This window comes from Hirundo rustica, chromosome 10 (assembly GCF_015227805.2).
Source record: "Hirundo rustica isolate bHirRus1 chromosome 10, bHirRus1.pri.v3, whole genome shotgun sequence".
Lineage (NCBI taxonomy): Eukaryota > Metazoa > Chordata > Aves > Passeriformes > Hirundinidae > Hirundo > Hirundo rustica.
This window is the reverse complement of record NC_053459.1, coordinates 13354660-13373550: the sequence shown is the minus strand read 5'-3', so window position 1 is coordinate 13373550 and position 18891 is coordinate 13354660. Positions and strand designations below refer to the sequence as shown.

General features: G+C 36.9%; 1 protein-coding gene across 25 annotated transcripts in view; it reads left to right on the top strand.

The window, feature by feature from the left end:
* Positions 1–18891, top strand: part of DLG1 (discs large MAGUK scaffold protein 1) — a 146792-nt gene that overhangs the window by 83487 nt on the left and 44414 nt on the right. For 10 of the 25 annotated variants that reach the window (XM_040073679.1, XM_040073675.1, XM_040073672.1 and 7 more), the window contains exons 5-11: positions 4194–4286; positions 7613–7666; positions 10077–10127; positions 11046–11170; positions 12246–12415; positions 12959–13098; positions 14337–14481. In XM_040073679.1, coding sequence (XP_039929613.1) covers positions 4194–4286; positions 7613–7666; positions 10077–10127; positions 11046–11170; positions 12246–12415; positions 12959–13098; positions 14337–14481 — 778 coding nt within the window. The remainder of the gene's footprint in view (positions 1–4193; positions 4287–7612; positions 7667–10076; positions 10128–11045; positions 11171–12245; positions 12416–12958; positions 13099–14336; positions 14482–18891) is intronic. The other 15 variants (XM_040073673.1, XM_040073667.1, XM_040073665.1 and 12 more) reach the window with 3 other exon arrangements.

Sequence of the window (18891 nt, the reverse complement as noted above, 5' to 3'; positions counted from 1 at the left end):
ACATTCTAGTGTTCAAATCTTTTACAATGTATCTGCCCATTCACAATTCATATACTTTCCATCATAAACTTCTTGTAAATTCATTCATTTTCTGCCCCCATGAAGCATTCAGAAAAGCAGAAGAATTAAAAAAAATTCTAGATGTAAGCCTTGGAGAAGTTTTGAGGTGGTGCAATAGAGGAAAAATAAGGGTTTGTAGGAACTAATGGGAGAAATAACCTTTTGTAGCTTCTTTATAACAGTCAGATGACTTTTGCCCTCTATTCAATAATTTGTGCATTGCATTGATTATTTATGCCCAGCAAGTTGACTGTTGTGTGGTGGTTCAATGGTGCTCTTTAAATAGAGTGAGAGAGCACATAACATGCAGACCTAGCTGATGCAGAACATGCAGGGTTTCTTCCTATGACCATAATCTAGAAAACATATTTTTAACCTCCTCAGGAAGAAATATTTTCATTTCTTTTCTCTCCACAATTTGGTTGAGTGTTTTTGGTTGGGTGTTTGGGCTTTTTTGGTTGGTGTTTTTTTTTTTTTTTTTTTAATTTGCAAAAAGGACTCTTAGTGTTGTGACCTTGATGACCGCTCGTGGTGGTGAGATGGGAACGCTCAAGCGCTCTGATTTACTGAGGAGCCCAAGAATGGAAATATATCAAAATCCTCATGTGCAGCCAAAGCAGCTGCTCCGGCACCCGCAGTGGGCACCGAGCACTCGGGCACCTTTCTGTTCCTCCACGCTGCCAGTGTCTGCCAAACACAGAGGGAAATTTGTAAACCTACGGGACAGTGTAAAAAAGAGCCCTACAAAAAGCACAGCGAAAGTAAAAGCTGCGAGTGGTTGGGTGTCTGATGGCTCCTGCTCTCATTGCTCTTTAGCAAAGGTAGGTGTTCACTGCGTGTTTGGAGTGGTGCGTTCCTGTGCAAACCGTAGAAAGTGTGTTGCGTTTTTTTTCTTTGTGTAGTTTTATCCCTGCTGTTTCTAATGACTGCCTTACTTAATTTTCTTTTGTATTTTATTGCTAGAAATCAAAGTAGCAATTACTGAAATCAGATTGGCAAAGGAATACTTGTTCTCATATTTCCAGTGAAGGTTGCTGCACTTTTTATAATATGATGGGGGTTTACAGTAATTTCTTGTAAGCGAGGAAATTTTAGTTCGCTTGATTTTTGTTCTCCAAAGTGTATCTTTATCTTGTTTACTAAGAACAGTGTTACAGACTTTCCTGATTTCGTTGTCTTCTTGAGGATGTACATGGTGCTCTGATTTACCTACATATTAGTTGGAATTTCATCACTGAAGGACTTACTGTGTGTGGGTTAAACACAAAAACACATATGTGTGCTTACTTTTCACAACATCTGGATGTAGTCTTAGATTTGGAGGCATTCAGTTGATCGCTTAAAGGCATTGTTATCTTAGCTTTTGTAAACATACCACTTAAATGGTTTTTTTAAATATAAATCTTAATGTCCATTGTTATACTTGGATAAATATCAAGTAATTTTTTTATACTGTTGTAGCAGAATGACTTTTCATTGTAGGTGTTAGCACATTTATTTAGGCTGGCAGATTGAAGTGAGTTATAGTTCAAGCTATAGTTCAAGTTATGCATTCCTACATATAATAATGTATCATAATTCTGTGCTGTAATTCATATGTATTCAAAAGATGGCTTTTAATTGGCCTGGTGCTTTCTTTCTATTTTATATTGGTTTGTATCTGTTCAAACCAGAATCATTAAACGCTTTAGTCAGACATCATTATTGAAAGTTATCTTGAGAATAAGGTTTTGTCAGAATACTTTGGTGCATGTTTGGAGAATTCCTAAAATTACAAATGTTTCTTGAATATTCCTGGAAAGTAGAGTGTTGAGATGATACTCTGGGATCTTATTCAGGTGCTGTCACAGGTACCTGTATCATATAATAATTTGCAGACTGAGTGTGTATCTTAGTAAAATGAAACCATTGTTCTTCTGTTATAAGGAAGTTCTAGGTCCTGTTTATCTAATACTTGAAAATCTTTTAATTTCTTGCATTCTCCTTCCTTGATGGAGATGGAGAATTGATGACTGCCCATCAATTCAATGTACTCTATGAAACATTCAAGTGAAGACAGTCTTGTCCTCATTTGGATTTGCACATGCTTTGAAAGTGGTTGCCAGTGTTGCTGCCTCTTTTCTCATCTGTACAGTAGTGGAGGAGGCTCTATAGGAGCACTGCCAGGATCCTTGGAGGAGTGGGGAGCTTTTCAGTGGATCTTAAACCAACAGCACAAAGGGAAAATACAATGACAGTATGAATAACTTATGAGACTGGACCCTGGAAGAATTAAAGGACCATGAACAAAGACATCTTTAAAATAATAAGGGTAAAATTTGGAACTGGTTGGAGAGGGTTTTTGAAGCACTTGGCAATGAGAAACCAATAGAGAGGAGGGAGTTAGAAATTGGGGAAAGAAAGGAAGCAGGAAAATAAAGCTGACATGTGGTGCAAAGAAGAGGGGTGCAGGTTGTTTGGCCCATGAGGAAATCCATTGCAACAATGGTCATTTTTTTTGCCAGGGGGAAGGTCAGGGAAGTGAATGGTCAGGATTTTAGAACAACTTCAGTTCGACTTTCACCTCTTACTGCAGGTGTGTAACTGTAAAGCTAATGCTTAGGTGCTCAGCCTTAGTGTTGTGTTGTATTTTGGTATATAGTTTATCTGAAATTTTGGTTAATAGGATTTTTGGTGTGTACTTACATGGAAAACCACTTACTTTGGAACAAGGCAGACTTAAAGGGTGGCTCATTTTTTGCATGTGTAGGGCTGAGTGGTTACTTGAGCTGTTTACTTTCATCTGTCATCTAAAGGCTGTGTTGTTCTTTCAGTAGCCACAGGTTTATTGCACTGAGCATTTCCTGCATCCTTTGCAAAAGACATATTAATATTTTTCTAGACCTATTTAGATTCTCCCCTATCTTCCTCTTTTTAAACATTTGAAATATTGTGCTTTAGTCCATAGGTGTAAGAATGCTTTCATGGCATTAGGATTACCTCTCAAGATAGCAAATATATTTTGTTCTTGCATCTTTCAGTGATTGCAATGTTTTTCACCGGCTTTCATTTTGGGTGGATTGACTTGGAGCTGAAAGAATGCTGTAGAAATAACATATGTACATTTAATATGTGTTGCTGTACTTGGACTGTTAATGCAAATAGCATTATTTGCTATTACTCTTTAATTTGGTGGCTGCTGTTGATGTGTGCTGTTTTGTATTTTAAGATATCTCAAACTTTTTAACATTTAATACTGTTATGTTCTGGGGTTTTTGTTCACTTTCGGGATCTGGTATTTTTTTGTCATTATGCTTCATTATTTTTAAAGATCACAAGAATGTCTTGGAACAACTAAATTGCAAGAGCTTTGATCTGCTATTCAGCTTGTAATGTTGATGATAGTTGCCAGCAGTTTGTGTTGCTGACAGCTTGTTGACAACCAATATGTGAACATCTCAAAAATATTTGAGTCAACGTTTTTGCTCAAAATGCTGTTTGGAATCTTATTGCCTTGCAGTTTAAGTGTCAGTAGGTTTCCTGGTTTTTATTTTAATGAAGATTCTTGAGACTAAAATTCTACTAGTCTGCAGATGTTTGATAAACCTGTGTGAAGATCTTTGAGTGGTAAATTGCATCTGTTTTAGGACCTTCCACCCATTTGAAAAGGTTTTCTTTGATTTTTGCTAAGTTTAGAAACCATAAGGTACTTCTGATTTTTCCTGTTTATCAAAGAGGAATATTAGCTTTGTTGAATGCTGGTAACTTCAGCCTGTTTCCCTGCTTTTGAACTCTGTTGTATATTGGTGAAAGGATTCTGTTGTGAAACCAGCCTACAAAAATCCCGAGTCTGTTCAGTGACCTGAGCAGGTTTTTTGTTGCACCCCAAAGTCTGAGTGCTGCAAGGGGCGTGCCCTGGTGTCAATAACCCACCTGGGCACGTCCAGCTTCTTTGGGTTCCGTGCAGCCAGTGCAGTGCTGGGAATGTGCTGCCATGAGCAGTGTGGGTCAGGGGGACTGTCTGTGTTCTAGCTGGAGTCTCCAGATCTGTGTGCTAGTTCGTAGTTGTTTGAGCTGTTAAATTTGAGTCTTGTTTGTTTTAAACTGTTTTTCTAGTTTTTCTTATTTTTTGACATTTTGTTGGTGATTTTTAGCCCACAGAAGCTGTTCCTTCCTCTTCTCCCATTGTCCCTGTGATCCCTGTCCCACCAGTCCCTGCTGAGACCATCCCATCCACCATACCACAGGTTTTTATTCTGTTTTGTTTTGTTTTATTAAACTTGTTCAACTTTTATTTCTTTAATTTATTTTGTTGCTTTGTTGAAATACGCTTTTTACTACTCCACGCTCAAGTTTGAGGTGAACTGTTAAAACCACTAGAATTTCACTGTAACTTTTGTTCATTTTATGACAGCTTTTAGTGCATTTAAATACATATATTTTCAAATGGGAGTGACAAGTAACTTGTGAAAGAACTAAAGAAAAATAACCAAAAGAATGGAAAGAACCAATAGGATATTTTGTTTTCGTATAATAACTTGAGAGCCATTTCACCCTTACTAAAATGTTATTGCTTAACTTACTTATAAAGAAAATGTTTTCTCATCTCCTATAAATACTTAATATATGTCTTTCTTCAGTTGCACTTGTGGTGTTTCTTACGTTCTCCACCTATTTGTTGGCATTGCTGTTTTGGGAGGGCATTTAGAATACAAGAGATCTTTTTACCTCTCCATTCCTGACATATTTGACTCATAAAATGTCTTTTCCTTCTGAGCCTTCATACTTTAGGTCCTCCCCAAAACAAAACCCAAACCCTGTCAAGACAAGGGAAGGCAGTAATATGAGTTAATGTTAGTATCTGCCATGTAATTTGGAATATGTGACCGCAGCATGGCAAGCTGTGGAACAATCTAGAATAGACAGCAGTTCCATTTTTGCAAATAGATTGTCATTCTGCTTTTAGATTTTTGCAACTTTACTGTAACTTGCAGTACAGAAATCTGAAATGATGAGTACACACCTTCTGAAAAGATGGGTCAATTTTTGGAATCATTTGGTGGCAGATACTTATTAACTTTAAAAGAAAGTTAAGCTACCCAGAATATTACTTGAAGATTTTTGTAGTATGGATGTTAGTATTTTTTTTCGTAATTTTTTTTTCTTTCAGGCTTCTTGACTAAACTTATAACAGGTGGTAATCTTTGCTGTGTTTTTAATTTTTGCATCGTCCATAATTAGCAAAAATTTTGCAGTTCACTGTTTTATAGTGCAATTTCCAGTAGATGTGTGTTTATTTGAATCTGTCACCTGTACTTTTTCCATCAGGAAGACCAGAGATTTGATTAGTTTTAGGAATACTCCCTTCTGATAGGGGGATTCTGCCCACATCAAGATTTGAGGTGGACAGGCCAGTGCAGCCATATCCAGATAGGAATGCCTGGCACAGCTTTTCTCATTCATCTTGAAAAAGATGGTAAATTGCTGCTTCTTAATGAACAGTTTGGATAAATGTAGGAGTGTTTGGAATAACCATTTAACTTACAGAAAGAATTTTGTATTGGTTGGCTGATATGTATCTTGAACATACTGTTCACCAGACCTCACCTACTAACAGCTTTTTTGCTTTTAGTTGTCTTTTTAAAAAAACAAAAAAAACAAAAACCATGAAAAGAAGAACTCTTGTCTGCCTCAAAAATAAAAATCACGGGGAGCCAGCTGTCGCTGGCACTATATGTGTAGAATAAAATTGGATGTTGCAGAATCCTAATATTAAATAAAAATACATTCCAAAATGGAATTAAAAGAACATGACTGAGAAACTAAACCTTGTTTTCTTCTGAGCAAAACCATAAAAAAATACAGTTTAACTATATTTATTGTATCCATAACAAAAAATTATGGTGATGAATAAGAGATTGGGTTTTTAGTATGGGATCTTATTTTTAGTTTACTCTTATTTTAATAGAACCTGCACTTGAATAAGAAGCAGAAAAGGAATTTAACTTGGTGGCAGAAAATGGTTGTGAGGGATAGTGTTGTTTTGACAGAGATTTTTATTGTGACATTAATAACTAGTGCTTAATGTCTTTGCTGCATGAAGTGAGCCTATATTTCTATTGAGAGAATTGCGGGGTGAGAAAGGCTTTTGATGGCATTTTGACAGTCATATGTGTCATCCTTTTTGTTTCCTCTTACCTTTTAATTGTGTGCTCTGTTAACGTGTGTGGGTCCCTTCCTGATTTTAGTGCTTATTAAATGACACAGGCTTAATTTCTAACACTTGCTAGCAGATTGATGGCTTCTGTCTAATGATGGGAGATTATTCATCTCAGCCTTTTGAAAGGCACTTCTGAGTCACCACTTCCTAGGTTTGGGAGCTTTTGAAAAATCATAAATTCTTCAGAAACATGTTGCTGTCATAGTAATGAAACAAAAATGCAGGATATGTTTAGGTTAATGCAATTGTCCTGTTTTTTCAGGTCTTAACTTTATCTTTGCATGAGTTTAATACTGACTTCTTTTGCAGCCTATTAAACTATCCCTAAAATTATTTCCACACACACACACACACCTAGGGGATTAAAAAAAGGAATGTCTTAATTTTAAAGTTAATGTATTTTTTATACTTATTAAAAACCTCCTCAGATTCATTAAAGCTATAAGGAGATTAACTTTGTTTAGTGCCACTGAACTTAATAATTTGTAGTGTTTAGAGTCTGGAATATATCTGGACACTTTGTTTTGCTTATGTTCCTAGAGCAGGCTAGATGCTGCCTATTTTAAAGGCAAATAGTTGATGGAAATCTGTTTATTTGGAAATATTTCAGAGAAATGCCTTCAGTTCTTATGGATTTTCTTTCAGTAGAACCACATTTTTCACCGCAAAATTTCTCAGTGGAATGAGACTAAAAGTGTAGACTTACTCTGCTGGTTCCTGGCTTGTAAAAATGCTAATATTATTTCAGCTTTCTGTGGCAATAATCTCTGACTGCTTACGGCTTGTTAATCCTTAACAATTTTCTGGTGGAAGCACGTGCTGCTGTGTGGAAAATGAATGTTTGCTGTGGGTTTGCTTTTGCAAGTGAGTTTTGTAGGTTCTTTCCTGCTTACGTAGAGTTTCTGCAGGTTCCCATTTTGCAGTTTGTGGAGGGAGTGGTGACTGCTCCTGATGGGAAGAAGGGGAAATCAAATCCACCGAAAATTGGTTTTGAGATACTGAGTGGTAAAACAACCTCTGTATGTCATACCTCAAGTACTGGGTAATTGGCATCATGTCAAATGGTAGCATGACTCAGGTTTCCTTTTGAAAAACAAGGTAATAAATGTCAGACCTAAGATATTAAATATGATCTCAGACGTCCCTAACAGTGTAGTTTTATGTCAGGGAAGCAATTTGTCCAGGATAGTAACAAGTGTTTCAGAAGGTCAGCTTTGAGATTCTCAAGGTCAGGCTACCTTTTAACAGAACTTTGAGAAAGCCAGCAAGTTAAACACTGTAAAATTATCATTAATAGTGCATCTTCTTATGCTGTATAATTTTTTTTTATGATTTTTTTTTTAATTTTTAAAGGCAAATCCCCCTCCAGTGCTGGTGAATACAGATTCTTTGGAGACTTCAACATATGTAAGTCTACACTAGCTTTCAATTATAGTTTTAAATCATGTTTTATGGATATAGTTGTGTATGCCTGTTGTTGCTGTTTAAGAGGACCTGTTTTATCTCTCTGATGGTGCTTGATTTTGTCACTTCTCATGATGATTATTTAAACTCCTTAACTAGCTGTTTCATGGGAAAATAAATGCTGCAGGTTGGAATTTTTCTGTGTACTGACATGTGACAGTGCAAAACACAACTGAGGTTCCAGAGGTTCAGTGTTCACAGAACAATCTGTTTCTTTAGCTGTGCAGGCAGATGCATTAATATTTTATGTGCCATTTCTGTTACACTTCTCATAAAAACATTTCTTCATGCAGTAGCTAAACTTAAAGTTTTAGTGCTCTAAATATTCATAAAAGTGAGTTGGTTCTGCTTGAAACATTAAGGTAATATGTGTAGTTATGTGGAGGCTGAGATTTTCATTTGTCAGGCATAATTACAATATTTACATAGAAAGTCCTTTATCCAGAGGAAGGTCCTGCAAATAAAGCTTAGCTTAGTTAGTCTGAGATCTCTTTAAAGTTTCGAAAAGATAGACTAGGTCAGTGATTTTTATCGTGCAATATATCCTTGCTCCTGTCTCTGTTAAGGTTTGATTTGTTAGATGAATAAATTCAAAGGTAATTATTCCAAAAAAGAGAGAGAGTATAGAACTGAGCTAAAGGAGAAGATAAAAACGGTGGCGGTTTTTGTTTGCTCCTGTTTATCTAGATGATATTTTAAATTGGATTACAGAGCTTTGTACATGGAAATAAGAGACTGCTTAAATATGTTAGGATCAGCTTTGTTTTGTTTAATGGCAATGAATAGAGAAATGATTAATCATCCTTGTTATTTATGTAATAAAAAAGAAAAGAAAAGAGCGCTGCACACTGATCAGTCATCATGAACCTTTTGTAGGTACTGTAATGCTGGATGACTGCTTCAGTTAGCACATGTTGTCATTCCTGTAGATAATAGCTCAAGGACTGAGCTACCACAAAAACTTCTTGATCACAGTGGCTTCTTTTGTGTTGGTGCAGCAATAGATCGAGTTTCGTGTATTCAGAAGGTCAGGACCTCGTCCCTTTTTAATAGAGAAATATCATATGGTAAAACCACCGTATCTTTTTCAGTGAGCAAACTGCTAAGGACATAATCATTTTTGAGGTACTTTGCAAAGATGATAATCTGTTATACGTGGAATGGATATGGCTTCTATTGTATTAAGGGGAGGTATAATTAGAGAGTGAGGGATGAAAGAGCTTGATATTAGCCTGTAAAAGTCATGGCATTGCCAGCTTTAACATTTAAATATGTTAAATAAACACAGGAGGAAGGAAGTTGCTTGATCTTATTTGGATGGATTAAAGCCCCTTTTTAAATTCTCTACTAGAAAACAGATTTTAAAATGCTTTTTCCTTTACGTGTTTTTTATCTGTATTTGTTAAGACTACAGAAGTCTTATCAGATATTCTGTATCTTAAGGATAGACAAGGTCCTTTGTAAAATAATAGTATAAATGTTATTTCTTACCTTGTTAAATATTTCATCCTAAAAGGCTAGGAATAGGGAGTTTTCTGTAGCTGCTGTAGGTAACTGTGGAGGAATGCATTTTACTTCCACGATATCTTGGAAAAAAACTTACTCTTGAATATTAAATATAAATGAGAATTTGTTATTGAAATGATTTTGCTTAGTTTTGCTATTTCTTTGCTTCTGGTACTTGATTCTTTCCTTGTTCTGTAGGTAGCAAAAAAGTGGGTATCCTTACTAAGCAGAGGATGACAAGGCTTCTTTCTAGTATTTCAGTTTTTCATCAAGCTTTATAAAGTATTCTTTTAAACTGTTCTTCTCTTTTTCTTCATATTTTAAATTGCTGAACTTAAGTATGTATGTAACATGATAAATAGTAGTAGAAACAGTTGTTAAATGTTACTTTAGAAGGGTCTTAGCCATTTCTCATGAGAAGGTGGTATAAAGCATCAGTCTTTGGTTTTTCTCTGCTCACTGTGGAACAACAATAGGAAAATGCTGCTCTGTTCTTCCTTACAATTCTTCTCTACCCCACATCCTCTTTCTTTTTCCTCAGTTTCAAGTTGCTTTATAGCCTGAGGAGCATCTGGGGATCTCAAGAACATTTTTTTCCTGGCAATCAGAAGCAGAGGGTCTGTGGCCTATAGTAGTTGGGTCTGCTCCCTGAACAGGCAACTTTTAAGCTTGTACAAAAAGATTCTGATTTGTAAATTCGGAGTGGTGTGACAATCACATGTCCCCTCTGAGGGCAGTGGTCATTGTGAATCAGCTGAGATTTGGTGGGAGTGAGCTGCCAGCCAAGCAAACTGGGTTGTGTAAAGTGCAGGATTCTCTGTAAGTCTCGCTTCTCTTCTTTTAATAGGTCAATGGCACGGATGCAGATTACGAGTATGAAGAAATTACACTTGAAAGGGTAACATGCTAAATGTCCTCTGTACTTTGTTTGAAATGGGATTTATGATACTTTAGTATGAAAAATTGCAATCCAAACCATTTTTTTAAAATTTTTTAATTTTTTTTTTTAAATTTTAGATAGATTATTTAACTTAGTGAAAAAACAGTACAATCAGTTGCTAAGCAGGAATTGAAAGCTTTATTAATATCCTTGAATGTTGAGAGTAAAATGGGGGAATAATCTTCTCTATGACATCCTGCATTTAATGTTGCTACCTAGACAGGTAGAGACTAACAACCCAGATTCTGATTTAATCTCCTGTATTGCTATTTTTTCATAAGCTTTTACTTATATGCCATTAACTGGCCATATGCCAGTTTTATATTGAGATTACAAATGACACCTTGTCACATGCAATTCTTTGTTAGGTTTTCTATGTTGAGATCTAGCTCAGTTCACTTGAGGTGCACTGTTAACAAAAAGACAGAAAGAAATTATTGTAACTAATACCTGTGCAGTTCTGGTGGTTACTGAGAGGGTGAAGAGGTCTTGCAGTTGATGGTAAGGGCAAGCAATCCTTGAAGAGAAAAATGTCACTCTGAATCTCTGCATCTGTGGGAATATATTAGAGGTGGGACACAAGATATATAAAGGCTTTTCTCTGGGAAAAATAATGTGTCACTAATAATTTAATGAGGAGGAAATAGGTCCTACAGTTATACAATGATTCATATTCTCCTTACATGTATGTAAGATGTACTTATACTTATTTTCATAGAAGTAAGTTTTATATGTAGCATACTGCTTAAACTGTCTTTAAATATTTTTGTTATCGGTGAAAATTATGTAGATTTGGTTCTATAGAGTATGAAATACACCAGAATGCCTTCTCCCCAAAAAATAAATGTGTAAATTTTTTTCCCCCTCTATCTTTAGGGAAATTCAGGACTTGGCTTTAGCATTGCAGGTGGTACAGACAACCCACATATTGGGGATGATGCAAGTATTTTCATTACAAAAATTATAGCCGGGGGTGCGGCTGCACAGGATGGAAGATTACGGTAGGGTGAATTTCTGTGCTGTTATTGTATTTTAAAATGCAGAGAGAAAATTATCTGTTACTTTTAGTAGTTTTATCCTCCAGCATTAAATGTTAAATAGGTTTTCCTTGCAGAAGTGTTTTAAAAATAATGAAGAATATTTGAGTGGATCAATATGTGTCTTCCAGACTAATAATATCTGCAGTTTAGGAAAATTAAGTGAACTTTTTCTATTCTGAGGTATGAATTTATTATGCCGTATGTTTCATAGTTCTTAATTGAAGAAAAAACTTAGGTAGGATAGGTAACTCTTGATTATGCACGTGTGTATTTTCTGATCCACAAGGTAGTTGAGTTTATTAACAACCCTTTTTTTATGCTTGGTAATAATTCAGTGTCTTAATTTTTCAAAGATACCCATCCACATTGATTGTAGGACTACTTCTTTTCTCTGCCGTCACCAAGAACTTGCCCCATAATTTCATGTGCAAATACCTGATGTATTATGGGTTTTAGTCCTAATGAGCTTATTTCAAGGCTTCATTTTAGCTTGTTGGCGGTTGTCAGAGGTGCATCTGGCAGGACACGGTGACAGGTGGGCCTGGCATTGCCCTTAGTGTAATGAGGGCTCAGTGTTACTGCAGCAAGATGTTAAATGGACTGGAAGGCCAGCGCTTAAACTGCTTGTGAAAAGCAAGATTGACTTGGTCATATCATGGCTTAAAACTAGTGTGTTTTCATTGTGTGCCTTTTAGGTTTTGATTTTTTAAAATTCTGTTTTATAGCTGTAAACAAAAGGTAATTTTTACAAACATCTGTTCAAAACACTCTCAAAATGAGGCACATATAATAAGGTGCCCTCTTCAGTCGTGAATTGAATATTCCTCTTAAATGTTTTCTAGTGATGTTTGATTTATTTTTAAGCATGAATAATTAATTTTAGAACATTGTCTCGACTGAGTAGAATTTTGGAGCTAAATCTCTGTATTTTAACGTGTTGACATGGATGTTAGTGTATTATGGATAAAATATTAGGCTCCCAGTGTGTGTGCTCTGCTGTGACACAGCAGCTGAACGTGACTGTCGCTGTCTCCAGGGTTAACGATTGTATCCTACGAGTAAACGAGGTGGATGTTCGGGATGTGACACACAGCAAAGCCGTGGAAGCGCTGAAAGAAGCGGGATCAATCGTGCGGTTGTACGTCAAAAGAAGAAAACCAGTCACAGAAAAAATAGTGGAAATCAAACTTGTGAAAGGCCCCAAAGGTATGTTGGAAATACAAAGTTTCTCCTTCGTAAGAAGGATAGAATTGAAACTGTTCTTGTAGAATGCAGAGTTTTCTTTTAAATGATAAAAATGTTTCTGATTGTCTCTTGTAATTTTAAAGTACATTACAATTGGAGTAAAATACTTAATTGGATTACCAAGTAAGGATGTTTGAGAGATTAAAAATAATTTAGGGAAAGTAATTACTGGGCAGTATGTCTATAACTATATAGCTGCTATAGCATCTATATAGGAATATAGCATATATATTAAGCATGGTGATGCTTATAGTTCTGCTGTGCCCATACCATGAAGTAAATGATCTAGTTTTTGGTTTTCAGAACTTGGGTATGTGTTATGTCTTTTCTAGAGCTTTATTTTCTAGAAAATTATGGAGCTCACTTGAAACGGCATCAGAATTACTTCAGCCAGACCCTGATATTATATATATTTGTGTCATATAAAGAGTGTTATTACTTATGTAAGAATTTAAATCCAATGAATGCAAAAATGGTTTCTCGAGTAATGCCTTTATTTTCAAGCAGGTCTTGGCTTCAGTATTGCTGGCGGTGTAGGAAATCAGCACATACCTGGGGACAACAGCATTTATGTAACCAAAATCATCGAAGGTGGGGCAGCACATAAAGATGGCAAACTTCAGATTGGAGACAAACTTTTAGCTGTAAGTAAGAGCTGCATTTTTTAATGGTCATTCACTTTTAGGCTCAATAGGGGCATGATTCAATTTGTGGTTAAGCTGCTTGGAAATCAGTGATAAAATTAAATCTGCATCATTCAACACCATCTCATCAGGAAATCTGAAATCTATTCCTCAGCCAAGTGTTCCATGCAAAACCTGTATAAATCAGCATGTTTATTTCTGATGCCTGCTATTATTTTTCTGAGATCTGAGTGACAGAATTGTAAACACACATACAATGGGATTGTTTCTCCTCTCAAAAGAGAAGAATGGAATGGAACTCCTTGTACTGGTGGCTGGCCAGCCTTTAGCCAGCCTGTAGTGAGGCTGCTTCTTATATTGCATTTCAGTGTTTGTAATGCTGCTGAATGGCGTTCTTATTTTTATAAAAGCTGAAAATAGCTTCAAAGTTGAATTTTTCTATGCACAAGGTAAAACTAACTTTTGACTTCCTTAAAGTCAATCCACAATTTTTTTTGTCCAGATAGGAAAATGAGAGCCACAGACAGAAACTTCTGTAGTTCTGAATTGTGAACTCTTGTAAGATTAATTGCTCTAAACTCTTTCCTCTAGCAGTATTTGCCTCTGTAAGAGCTCTGGGTACATCTGTACTCACGGAACAGAACAGCAGAGCATGTGTTCTACTGCTCTTCAAACACTAAAAACTAACCCCAAATGTCAGTGCAGAGTTTGCCATCTGTAAAAAGACTTTTTGGATACTTCTGTCACTTAAAACAGAGCTGGGGAATGTGAAGGTACTTAAAGAATACTGGAATTATCCCTTTATGTGAAGAATCCTGGGTTTTTTTAAGTATTAGGAACGAGGTCTTGGTGTTACATAATTATGTCATGACAAGTTGATGTGGTGTTTATTCTTACTAGAAGAAACTTTTCTCTATGTAATGCTTGCAATAACACAGTGTAAATGTGCACACTTACAACATTTTGAGTGTCCTATTTGTCCCATTAACTCCCTCAAGTCATGTGTGCCTTCTTTACAGTCTTGTGGTCAATACAAGTTTTTTAGAATGTTGTGTAGGAATACTTGTCTTTCTCATACTTAACAAGCATCTCTTATTAAATTTTATGTAACCAGTTATGTCTGTGGCATTTGCATCCTAATAAAGACTCTCAATACCAGTGTTCCAACAGCCTTCAGTGTGTATTCTATGAAAACAGTACATTTTTTTGGGGTTGAGAATGTTTGTTTTTCCCTTCAGGTCAACAGTGTTTGCTTAGAAGAAGTTACTCATGAAGAAGCAGTGACTGCCTTAAAAAACACATCTGACTTTGTTTATCTGAAGGTTGCAAAACCCACCAGCATGTTCATGAATGACAGTTATGCCCCTCCTGACATCACAAACTGTGAGTTCATACTATCTTTCTGATTTAATTAGTTTTCCCTTTAAGGCTTTCACATATTTCATTTTTAGTATTTTAACTGTTGCAAGCTTTTAAAAATGATATGAGGCAAAAATCTGATATAAGTTGATTCATGAGGAACATTTATATACTATACAGAACAACATCCTATAGCTTGTATACTGAAAAGACAGCAGCAGTGGGTGTTTTTGTGGCTGTCATGGCCCAGTCCTAGAGACTCAGTGTCACTCATCACTTGCTGATGGGTACGAGGGGAGAGAACAGGTGCCTCATGCTCTTGGGGGTGTGAAGAGTAGAAATCAATTCACTGTGAGGGTGTTTAGTGTCCTGTAAACTAAAGAGGTGGGTGATACTCTGATGTTTGTCCTGCTTTCCTGGTTTTTCATGAACTTGCTCATACTTGAATAAACTGAACTGGGAGGATGAGAAGTTCTTACTCTGGTGCCTGCCTGTGAATGTGTTAAAAAAATTCTGTGTTAACTTATTTGAAGTCTGATTTCAGTTCTGACACACTTACTGACAATTCAAATGGAAAACCAGTGAACTCTGGTTTAAAAAGTAGTTACAAGAATTTCTTGTTGACATAAGGGTATTACTGACAAGAGTATTTTCAAAGTCAAATGTACAAATCCAGAAAGTTCAGGGTTGAACTACAGTGTAAAGAAATATTTGAGTTGAGTACATTTCATTTAGTGGTTGTAGAAAGGAAAAGACAATGATATAACAATGTATCACTCTAAGACTGAATAGACTGACTTTTCTGGATGACCAGTTTTACTCATGTTGTCACATGAAATTTTTCTAGGGAAGAGTTATTTTAGGCATTGCTTTGTTTCCTGCCATTAGATATGTGCAATTGTTATGTAGTACCTAAACACTGATTTGTTTTGGTTACTACTTCAAATGAAAAAAAGGAACAGATTGGGACTGAATGATGTAATTGAAAACAGTATGTAAAGAACAACAAACAGAAGTGCAGCACAACAAAGACTGAAGTACCTTATAAGCCCATCATTCATTGGCAATAACTACAGTATCTTAAGATCTATTTGTAAGCTTATTGAATTACAATTTGGAGCTAATTAGGTTTTATTTCCACTGGCTTATTAGCAGGATGTTCTTGAAGGCTCCATTCTTTGACATATCTAATTTTCAGCCTCCACTGATTCTTCCCCAATTTTCTACTCATATATATTACAGAACAGCCATTTTCCCTTACTGTATCTAGTTTGTTCAATAACCTTTCCCACTGTTTCCTTGGAAAGTAGACTTCCTGTTCTCTTTCCATATAACTGGTCTTTTCATATATTTCACTTGGAATTCATATTTTTCTGGAACAGAGAAATGTGATTTTTACATTAGCGTTCCTGGTAACGTTGCAGTAATGCAGTTACACTGCTGTGGGTTACGATGTGACAAACATTGAAGTATCTCATCTCTTACTACTGCACCTTGACTCAATCATTGGATTATTTACTTTGTTAATCTTTTGTGGAGACAAAGGCAAAACCTTAGGAAGTCTGAGGGGAGGAAGGTAGAGAAGGAGCTGATTCCTGGTAATTTGCCCATTGCTAATAAATAAATGATAGTGGCAAAGGTGGCTGTTGGTTGTTGGACCTCTTGTCATGCAGAGATAGTAATTTCTCTCACATGGTGGATGAACTGGAGACTCAGTTCATTGCAGGTAATTGCATCATAACATGGAGCCATAAGAGAGACAATGACATCTTCAAGAATACCTTCTCACCATGTCCATTGGCTGGACAGATCAGGAAAGTTCTGTCAAGGGTAATCCCACCTAACTGCCATGAGGATGTCCTCTGCCACCTTACCAAGAGTCCTTAGTTTCTCAGTAAGCAAGACTTAGTGTCACATCCATTAGCAGAGGTAAATGGCCTGGTCACACATGTAGGCTCCTTTTGTCCCGTTGCCATCCTCCCTCCAGAGTTTCTCTCTGTTTGCTCTCCCTCTAAGGGTGATTTGGGAGATGGTGGCATTCTATGCAGCCCAGTATCCCATCCTTTGTGGGAAGTGTCACTTCTATCCTTTTACTGAGAAGTGAAAAGCCACTCCTGACCTTGTCATGTACCTCAAGCTCCAGCAGCTGTTTCTGGGAACCTCTCTCCCCCTCCTCAAGTGTTCTGAAAAAGTCATGGAAGTTTTTCTCAGATTCCAGGCACCTTGTCTGTCTGTCTTTGTCCTTTAGTGAGCCTTTACAAGGTTTGTGGGCTGTCTGTACTTTTGCGTAGATTTTCTGACTTTTATTTCATTTAGCTACAGTTCCCTTGAGTTCTGTCTGAAGATACTCTGTTTTTCACTGTTTCTGGTAGACCAAAGAACATTCCTCTGCAAGGTGCTGTGTTCTTTGATGAAACTTCAGTCTGTTTCTTTTCCTTACAGCAGGAAAGCCTTTTCTACCCAAGGCTCCATGAGCTTGTGTCTCTGTTGATCAAAGTGCAGCTGGCTGTTACTGCAGCTGGTGCAGAGACTGAACCTACTGCCGGAATTTTGAACTCAAAGCAGACCTAAAGGTCTTGCTGAGGTGTTTAATGATTTAATTCCAGGAAATCAGTTTAGTTTTTACCTCAGTCTTTCACTTATGAAGACCAACTGCATGTATCTGAGCTGCTAAATGCTATTTTTCTTATACAGGGCAGAACAAAAGCTTTTCCAGTACCTCAGCATTTGCACCTTTACAATGGAAATCTCAAAGGGAGACATCAATCTTTTCAAAGGCTGATTCTACTTTATAAATGATATGATAACTTTGCAACCAGAAAGCCTCTGCTTTCTGCAAGAAGTTGCTCAGTTAGATAGAAGTCTTACCAAAAAAATGGTGGCAGCTGTATTTATATTTTATACTGCATTTAGCAGAGCAGTACAGGGCTCTAGAGCCTTAGATTGGGGATTCTGAAGTGCTTTTAGCAGATGGCAGGTATTAAAGAGGTATTTTCTAGGATCACCTGGATTGAGAGTCAGTGTTGAAACAGTTACCAGGCTTCTTTCTTCACCTACTCATCTGCAGCTGTTCAGAGACATGGATTTGCAATCCTCCTTCCTATTTCTGTCCATGACAGTCCTTTTAGCCACGTTCTTAGCAGATCAGTCCTACCATGAAGGAGAAGTAAGACATGCACAGAGGCTTCCTGTGAATATGTCTATTACAAATGATGTTAAGGTAGAAGCTCTACTACTTGAGTATATATGTGAATTGTTCACTTACAGAACCCCCTTGGGAGGGTTGGGGGTGGGGGGGGGTGGGTTGCTTATTTTATTTCTGTTTGTGTGAGGTTGTTTGTTTTTACTTCTCATTTTATCAGAAATGTCTAAAAGCATAGTGCACAGTACTTGGTACTGTGCAGAACATGCAGTAGATTGCTCACTGTGCTAACTTGTGTGGACGTGGTAATTAATTCAAAAGTCCAAATTCAGAATTTGATTTCTCTTTAAGATTTTCCCTCTGGAATTTGTTTAGTGATAGGGCTGCCTCACTTGCCCTGGTGATCAGGATTTAAAATGCAGAGCTAAGGATACTGAGGAACTGTTAGAGAACAAATTTTAGTGTCTAGGTTTTGTGCAAAATGTGATTTCTTTTAGAACTCTAGTAGTAAGAGTATTAGCTATGCAGTAGTGTGGCCCTGTCAGGTGGTCTGATGGCTCAAATGAAAGGATCAATTAAGTTAGTAACCATATAGATAATTAAATCATTTGGTATTTCCTTGGGCTTAGTGCCTTAGAATCAAGAGATGTTTGATCAAGAGGTTTCTGAGATTCTGATTTATGGCAGTATTTATTGGGAAGAGTACAGATGGGCCAACATTGTGCACTTGGGGCTGAGAATTGACCTCTGTCATTTGATATTTATCAGAGTGAGTGAATGGCTTCCAGCTGCCTGTGGGGAAGTTACTGTTGAAAATCTTGGCAGAGAAGAGTTGGGGGCTGTTGGAGACCAGAGATTCAGCAGGGAATGAATGGAAAGAAAAGGCTTATGGTTGTGTGCTCTTGCTCTAGAGACTGACATATGTATGGATAATGAAAGCTTGGCCATAGACCTGCAATAGTTGATTATTTCTATTTCTATTGCTTCTGTGAGATTTAGCTTTTGAGGTGTGGATTGCCAGGCTAAACAGTTATTTTACAGTGCTCTGCATTTTCTGACTCAAGAAGAATGCAATTAGGAAAGATTGTTCTTTCTGAGCACATTGCCCTCTGAGTGCTGTTCTCCACTCTCTGTCAGGCTGAAAAATGAGAACTTCCAGTATAAGAAAAATGGAAATGCAACAGAAGTCCCCTGACCATGCTTTGTTGTGTGCAGAGGAGCAGCAGCAGCGTGGGTGGGATGGTCCTGTGGCCGGAGCACTGAGCTGATGTGTGTGTGAGAACCAGGGCTCT